The sequence below is a fragment of the Mercenaria mercenaria genome, chromosome 17 (genome assembly GCF_021730395.1).
Source record: "Mercenaria mercenaria strain notata chromosome 17, MADL_Memer_1, whole genome shotgun sequence".
NCBI lineage: Eukaryota > Metazoa > Mollusca > Bivalvia > Venerida > Veneridae > Mercenaria > Mercenaria mercenaria.
The window spans coordinates 39,843,340-39,852,560 of NC_069377.1; the positions used below are offsets into that span (position 1 = coordinate 39,843,340).

At 35.2% G+C, this 9,221-nt stretch overlaps 1 protein-coding gene across 1 annotated transcript; it reads left to right on the plus strand.

The window, feature by feature from the left end:
- The first annotated feature begins 334 nt into the window (after positions 1-334).
- Positions 335-8,557, plus strand: LOC123536228 (vitamin D3 receptor A-like). Its single transcript, XM_045319216.2, has 8 exons — positions 335-491; positions 3,324-3,565; positions 3,872-4,013; positions 4,247-4,444; positions 4,740-4,924; positions 5,200-5,443; positions 6,814-7,041; positions 7,557-8,557. Exons 2-8 carry the CDS (start codon positions 3,380-3,382, stop codon positions 7,808-7,810), a joined length of 1,437 nt encoding a protein of 478 aa, XP_045175151.2. The 5' UTR covers positions 335-491; positions 3,324-3,379; the 3' UTR covers positions 7,811-8,557.
- Positions 8,558-9,221: the final 664 nt, after the last annotated feature.

Here is a 9,221-nt window from a genome sequence, read left to right on the forward strand (position 1 = left end):
ATGATGACTGGAAACCTTGAATACATTGATCATATTAATACTTCTTTTATTTGAGTTGGTCATCGTCCAAGGTTTAACCAATTGTTCGGTATGACCGGGGCAAGATTCGGGTCAACATGACTATTAAAGCGTTTTAGAATGAAAGCATTTTTGTTTTGCAAAGAATAACGTGGAAATGCTTTCATTCTCCAATCTAGGTTTATAATTCTCTACAAGACAATTTCAGTAAATTTGAAAGTACCAGTGAGACTTGACCGAAATTTAATCTGTTTTAACAGCGCGGTTATTTTCTAGCTCATTCCCCGCTTGATGCCTCTCGTAACTGCTGTGACGTCAGAGTAGCGGATTTTCTACATTGTACAGCTATCCAATGCATGCATTCATAACACACGTGACGTTATAAACCGCAAAATACTACACTATAATATTGTTGCATAAGCATAAGCGTGCATTCTGTCAATTAAAACCCGCAGTGGACTATTTACTAAGTGGTAAGTACACACTATTTTAGTATTTTATAACATTTTAAAAAATTCGTCTATTTTCGTCTATTTAGACATAAGATTGTGCATTGCATGACTGTAGATTAAGTTTTAGTACACATGTGCTCATATATGAAACCACAGGAACCTGAAATTCTATCCAAAAGCCACGAGAAGTCTGTATATGAAAAAAGACCCCCCTTCTATATAATAAAAGCCACGAAAAGTCTGTATATGAAAAAAGACACCCCTTCTATATAATAAAATTTATTATATAGAAGGGGGGTCTTTTTTCATATACAGACTTTTCGTGGCTTTTGGATAGAATTTCAGGCTCCTGTGATGAAACCAGTCCATGAATGATTGTTTCAGCCAGGTAGCAGTAGTGTGAAGGGTTCGAACTTTTACCCTCCAACCGAATGAGTCTTCTAAAATAGTGTACTTGTTTTTTTTCTTCTTCGTATGTGGTCTTTACATAAAATATGATATGAGCCTCGCCATTAGAACACCAACATAGTGCGTCCACACAGTCTGGTCAGGATCCATGCTGGTCGCTTTCAAAGCCTATTGCAATTAGAGAAACTGTTAGCGAACAGCATGAATCTTGACCAGACTGCGCGGATGCGCAGGCTGGTCTGGATCCATGCTGGTCTCAATCGCACTATGTTGGTTTTCTCATGGCGCGGCTCAGTTATTATAATTGTTGTTTTAGTTAATTAATAACGCTGTGAAACTCATTAATGGGCAGTCTCTACGCCATTCAGGTGTTATGATCAAAATAATATAATTATTCTCCTGTTTTGCAAATTTCGTTGCCTAGTATTTGAAATAATAATTATTTAAAAAATAACCATTTAACTACTTAGGCCTATCATTTGATTATGGTTGTTTAGCTATAAATCGTTTGAATATAAATGATTATTTTGCAGCTGCTCATCATTTGAACAATGATCATTTAAATAATAGTAAAATAGATCTACTAATAATTTGTTTAGCTACTAATCATTTGAAAAAAAAAATTTTATAGTGACTAGTCACTAATCATTTAAATACTGACCATTTAACTGCTACTTATTTGAAAAATGATCATTTAAAGCTATGATGACCATTTAGCAGCTACTTATCATTTGAATACTGACCATTAAGCTACTAATTATTTCAAAATGACCATTTAGCAGCTACTTCTTAATTGAATACTAATTGTTTTGAATAAATATAAGTTAGATTATACGTACGTTACCGGGGGGAATCTCAGGGGAACCTAAAGGCAAAGTTTTGTTCATTTGAATACTGAATGCTAACAGCTACTAATTATTTTACTAGTGATCTTTTAATTATCGTTTCTAATTAATACCATTACCCCCTATGAATTTGTCTGGAAAAAACTATACCACCCGCGTTTACCAAAAATGAATATGTGAGCCGAAACATTTGGCCTTGGGAAATTCTTTTCTTTATAATAAAACAAAAAATATGTAAATAGTAGCGAGGTCGACTGTTTATCACGCTTTAAGAAATCCAATATCTTTTTCTATTTTAAACATAAAAATGATCATACAAAGGCATGGTATGGTTGGCTAAATCTTTCCATTGCAAATTATTTCGACAAGTCAAAAGCTGGGACGGATTTCAGAGATTAAAACTATGGCAATAAAATTATGCATGTGCATGCGCACTGTAGTCAATACGTGACTAAATGATGAATTTTTATCCATAGTATACAGTGTTGTGAAATTGCATGTGATTCGCTTAGATGTTTTTTTTTAGAGGAAAATGCGCTTTTGAGGCAAGCAGTCATTCTGTATAAAGTTAATATAAAGTTTCTACAATGGTCACTGACTGTAAAAGTGGGCACTGAAGAAAGTGTAAATCGTAATTTCTTTAAAAGCTCCCCTGCAGTGTATGCTCGAGTACTCGAAATATTTACACACTTTAATGACCGGCACATCAGTGTGTGCCCACTGTCAACTAAACATCGGGAGCGCTTTTGGCCGGGTAGACTATATCATAACACGCTTCAGTATGTACATTACAAGTATAAGTTTATCGGCCTAGATCTGTGTTTATAGGTCATCAAAATATAGTGTTAACTGCACTTTAAAAACCCAGGAGGCGGCTTGTTGAGCGCGATCGAGTGGAAAATCACGATCTCCAATATATAAGCTTACGAATTAGAACTTACTCGCGAGAAATTAATGAACAAGTATACATAATTATTGTATCCTTCTGATAGAATCCAACTAAAAATGTGCAATCGCACTAGAACTGATCTCACGTGCACATGTATTGAAAACCAATGATGTTTTGATGCCAGCATATATATATATACAGCTTTGACCATTTTTTTTTTACAAAACTGAGTCCTGTGCCACTGTTGTTTGTTATTGTAAGTGCATTTATAAACTGGTGTTGGGGTGATTAAAGTAGTTAAATAGGTCGAGGTAATCTAATTGTGAAATGATAACGACTGTTAAGGAAAGGTATTTCATCCTAAACACATGACGATTTCATATGACAATTTTCCCTTGATAAGAAAATATAAAACGCTGTGTTAATCTGACAAGACCCTTCATTGTTTCACTGTTCAGTCGTGCACGTAAATTATAAAAAAATAGGTCCGTTAAGTGTCATTACAAACCATGGATAACATTGATTTTGATTTAAGCCTAGTCAAGCAGGAGCCCACTGACGAAAGTTTCGTTTTTTCCCAGTGTTATACAACTAACATTTTACGTTATCCAATAACGTTAAAAACCGAACCGGAATTGTTACGTGACTGCACTACCATTCAGGATATGTTTGAGTACAAACAGTATGATTATTTGCATTTTAAATCAACAGATATCAAACCAGAGGTGGACATTGTAACAAAATCATCTCTAAACAACAAAACCAAAATGACGGATTTACTCCAGCCGATGGACACTACCGCTACCATACCACAGCGGCGAAAGAGAAATAGCGAGGGGAAGAAGACCGGCAGCGGGTCTCCATATACCTCCGTACCCCTTCCCCCGTGTAAAGTATGTGGAGGAAATGCGACCGGGTATCATTTTGGTGTAATCACATGCGAGGCTTGCAAGGTATCCGTCCGTCAAAAATTTAATCTCATCACAATTATATACGGAGTTTCAAAGTTTTACAATATTTCGAGTTTCTGTTTAAGTTGAAGTTTAATTTTTACTCAGTTTGAACTGTTGTAAAGTTATTATAAAGTTCTGATAACTCTGAATTAGTTGAGTTTCAGTTCGAGTCTGAGTTTTATATGACCATAAATGGCATATTGCATTGTCCCGTTTTAAAAGGTATGGACTTATAGACACTTTTAAGGAAGATGTTTCGACGTTTTTGTATTGAATAAGTTATGAAGGCTTAATAATTTTTTTCAGGCGTTTTTCCGCCGAGCGTTGCTTCATAAACATAACTACAAGTGTATCAAGGACGACAACTGTGAAATTACTGACAAGAAACTTGGAAACTGCTCCGCTTGTCGTCTTAGAAAATGCTTTGACATAGGCATGTCTAAAGGAGGTAAGTTTATATTACCACGATCTCGGAATTAAATTCATAAACATTATTATGCCATACAGGAGGTCAGTCGATCAGGGTTTGCAAATTGTAGATTTTGAGTCGCTGCAGCTTTTTACTTTAGTATATATTTTATTTGAATATGGGAACGCAATGAAAATAGCCAAAATTCTGAAATGAATCGTTCCAAGGTCCATATTCTGCCACTTCTAAAATATTCTACTCGCTTTTTTCAGGTGTACGTCGCGGACGTTATTCTATTGCTATCCGGACGCAAGCCATACTTGAAGCGAAAGCTCGAGAGGCAGAAACTACCGTCTCGGAACTTGTACCAGTCAAGAAACAGCGCCTAGACTCGACAGAAGAGAACAATTTAGACGCTTCACCTGATTCAGGAATAGCGCTTGACGTATTTGACGGACTCCTAGACTTAGGTAAGTGAAAATAGTATTAATTAAAACTGTTTAACACAAAGTTAAGAGAATAAAACGATAATTGCCTGAAATTTTACACAGTTTTAGCAGCCATTCATTCTGTATCTCGGTAAAGTTAAATAATAATTTACGAAGCTAATATGGTCGTATAGCCTTTACTTTCTTTTATTGGAAAGGTTTCTGATCGGCAACCTTCCCTGTCAACCATATTACAAACTGAAAAAAAAGAAAATACCAGTTTTAATTGATATTTGCAGGTGGTTTTTCTTGTTTTTAAAAAATTATTTTTATGCAGATCTCACCGAATTCACTATTACGGTTGAGGACATCAAACAGGAAGTGAAACCAGTTTTTGTAGAGAATCACGAGCTAGAGTTTCTGATTGACGCAATAATGTCGTGTCAAGAGGCTGTATATCCAAATCTCAAGAAACACTACAAGTACGCTCGTGTGATGGAACAACAGCACTACAAGCTATATGTACGTATACTTACAATATACTTGTGAAACGGTCTTAGAATAGTTTTCATTTGTTTCGAACCACTGTAGACTTGCGTACGATGTTTTGGCTAAAAAGAACTTGATATAACGGATGTATCTCTTTTATCTCCAGTAAGGCTCGTGTTCATGAACGGTGTGATTACATGTAATCCTTTGGTCCGAAACTATTTTTATCAACGTTAATTTTTAAGCCGTTTACTGTTTTATTAAGTACATTGTATTGAGTTCTTATTTCTATCGTCTGCAAATTTTAGGAGCAGTTTACACTGAAAGAAGAAGTGTTTGGCGACCTGTTCGGGACTCAGACTAATTTTGTCTCTACGGAGGAGTATCAACAGATATTTGCTGAGACCGGCCTTGATCTGGACGATCGATTGACAGTGTTTAACAATAAAGGGAAGTCGATGGAAGAAAATATCGCCCAATATGTCAACTTCGCTAAACTGGTTCCAGGTTTTAAGACTTTAAATCCAAAGGACGTCTCTAAACTTTTAAAAGGTAGTTAAATCAAATTTTCTCAATTAACAGAAAACCCCTTTTTAAACTTACCTAGTGAAACGCAAACAATATTTGGACAAAGAACATGATATCGTTGAAACGCAGTGTTTTTCCATGTTTTTTTTTCTGTTACTACAGCATATGTCATTTTTGACATGAAAGTTTGTGCACCGTAAACATTGAAAACACACACTGAACAGAAATAATTACTATTATTGAGTCGGCTAAAGGCTGAAAGCCTTTTGACGAGTCCTTGCTATCCAACGATTCTCTAAATGGACCGAATAACATGTGAAGGGATGTAGTTCCATTAGATTTCTCAAATTTCAAACAGTTCACTGCATGAATGAAGTTAAGTTGTGTCAATTCCCTTTGCTATGACCAATATACGATGTAATCTGTCATATTTATGACTTGTAATTGTGCAATTCTCGAATGTAACTCATTAAGCATAAATGTGCATTTTAAGAATTGGGTAACATCCAGCGAAAGACAAAAAATAGTTCCAGCAGGGCTCCAGATAAGATGCGTATTAGCGTAAATTACGTATAGAAATAATGCAAATACGCATGTCTAATAATTTCTAAGCGTATAAAAACGTATATAAAATTACAGAAACGCACACAATGCTTTTTTAAAAACAAAATCTGAATCGTCTGGATGCGTTAGTTAACATAGCCGATCAGCCTTAATTCTCCCACATTGAACGTAAACACGCATCGTATGATTTCTATAAACTTTGCGTGGGTTGAATTTTGCAGTCAGTAAACGGATAAATTATCGGAAGAAGAAGCTCTTACTGGTTTGTTTAGTTACTACTGATATTAGAAATGGTTTTAATTCTTATTTTTCGAGAAATAAACAAATCGGCGAAACATTAAATTGTATTTTCTTGTAGTTTTTGAAATCGAAAGTAGATCGTCTATGTTTGGCGAAACGAAACAACTTTTTTATGAAAAGATTTAAATAAGAGGTAATTTAACCGTAAACTTCAATGTCAGATACTGCCAATTGCTGCTAAATGTCTTCGTATCATCACAATTTGTAAAATATATTGTTCAAACTGGAGAAAAGTGTAATCGTATCCGGATATAATATTTTGGGTAAATATCGAGCTGTGTTATGAAATTTTAAGAAAAAAACTAAAAACAAACTGAAACTGGTAGACTATACTTTCAGTACATCAATCATTAGCCGACTCAGGCCATTCAGGCCTTTGATTATAATTTTCTTAAAAGTAAAGTTTTTATGAACATTTTATTATTCTAATAGTTAAAATCAAATTTTTTGCCGGTATAAGAAGTACACATTGAGCAACCAAAGCTTCGTGGTCTGAATTCCTTTAAATTTGACTCTTTTTGGTTTTTCAGCTGCACATATGGAATTCTACATGCTTGGAAACTATATGTTGTGTAATGGGAAACTAGGGGTGTGTAGTAGCTCTGATGGAACATCACAAGTAAGGAAAGATGACATGGTTAAGTTCTTTGACAAAGAGATCCTCGACACCATCCTGGAGTATTCTGACAGAATTAAATTGCTGAATCTAACATTAGAGGAGATAGCCCTTGTCAGATTGATCGCTCTTACGTATACAGGTATTTACTCCTCGACTGATAGCATTATCTACAAAATGTAACATTTTTGTATACGCATACTACCGACTTTTCATATAAATAGACCTACTAATGTTCATGTGGTTGGAAAATTGGATGGATTCGCGGTTACATTGGGCTCTTTTAAACCTTTAAATTTTAAAATGCTCATTGTTACATGATAATCGGAAATGACTAGAGCTATAAATCATGAAAAGTTGAAACTCTTCTTTACAGAAGTTAAAAAAGGAAGATTTATTAGTATATCGATACCATTCCTGTGTCGTACATTATACAGTAGAAATAAGTGCGAGATATCCAGTTTCAGGTGACGCCCTGTGCTTAAATGGAAAAATGTTTTTTAGACTAGATTTTCTTAAGGATTGATAAAGAATCTAGATCTGTGGCCTTTAAATTATAGATTGATGAAATAGAATGGATCCATGCATAAAGAACTATGAAAACTTCAATGGTGCTGTTCATGTACTTATTTGTCTTTGCATATTTTCTTTTTATAGATCGCTGTATCTTGTCTGACCCACAGAGGATCCAACATCTTCAAGAGAAATATGTTGAATGTTTGCAGTACTATCTAAGTAAGACCAGCCAAAACCCCGGACAACGCATCTACCAACTGTTTAACTTGCTGCTGTCACTGCGCGACGTCACTCATCTAAATGTCAAAGCAAACAAAAAATTCTTAAACGAATGGGACTTTGTTATGCACGATTATCCATTGTGGAAAGAAATGCTCTCATATGACGGCGAGTGACCATGACGTCATCACGTGATCGTCTACCGGATGACATAATCAGGCTTCTAGACCACGAGTGTATGTCCACTGCCCACTGTCCTGATTGTAGTCATTTGTAAATGTGACAAGATAGGGAGATCATAGACAATTATTGTCTTTTTTGTAGGAGAGGTGTTATAAGCATTTTGCGCAGTAGTTTTATTCATATTTTGAATAGGAAAAGGTCAGAATGCCTTTTGTACAGAAGTAAATGATACTTTTGATCTATTAAGCACTGAATCTAAAACTATTACAGGGTAAAAATGCTTCGGACTACTGCAAGTCACCAGAAAAATAGATTATTCTACTGCTGTTGAGTAACAGTTTTGTACTGTATGATTTTATATTTACTGTTGAAACAGTGTTGACTGCATTGTATGTAATTTCATGCTGTTCTTATATATATATATATATATATAGATTCTATACGAAGTTACTTTGTACTGTTGTATCATATATAATGTTTATTTACAAATACTATGTATTTGTTATAGGGATTGTGCGTTTAGCAAGTGTTATGCATTGGTGAAATATTTTGTGATCTCAGATTTAACTTTTTCAGATACTTTAGTTTTTTTCGTTGACCTTTCATATACGTGCACTATTATACACAATGTATGCTGTGTCAATGTACTCTACTTGTGATGTAGTAAAGTAGACGTTTATGAAGTAGCTGTTGTGCTGGATGCCAAGTTAAATTCTATCTATTAAATTCTTTATAAATCATATTTTGTTAAGTTTTGTTATATTGCAATCTTTGAAATCACTTCAAACGATCTCCAGTTTATTCTAAACATCTAGAAGTATGTTAGCGACGACAGCGTGGGGATAGAGCAAGATGCTTTCTTCATTTGTTTTGGCATCAGCGCCATTGTTATAGTATTTCAGTTATGTGGGCAGTTAACCAAACCAGAGTTACTAGATCTTGTCCCAGTACTAACCTGTTCTTCGCAAGTAACTGCCAGATTCTCGACATGAAACAGAGGTGATGGGCGAATGTCACGGTCGTTAACTAAATTATAACGGTGTAACGGGAATCCTGTGCCTGGCCAGGGGATCGAGTCAAGACCACACGATCCAATAATCTGCCCTCGAACTTTACGGGACGGGTACTCCCATTTCAAAGTTTCTCTGACTTCTAGCGTGCCAGATGTAACAAAACACTAAAACGATTAGGCAGAATTGCGAGAAAAATTAAGATATCCAATCTGGAAAAGTCGCATGACCACTGGCACGTAAGTGACAAAAATCAATCCGACAACAATGACGCAAATACCTAAGAAAAATTAGATCTATATTATAAAAACGCTAGACTTTTAATGTCCAACCGTTGTTTATACTATATCTTGATCCGCTTCCGGGAAAATTGAACTATACGGTGTTATATGTT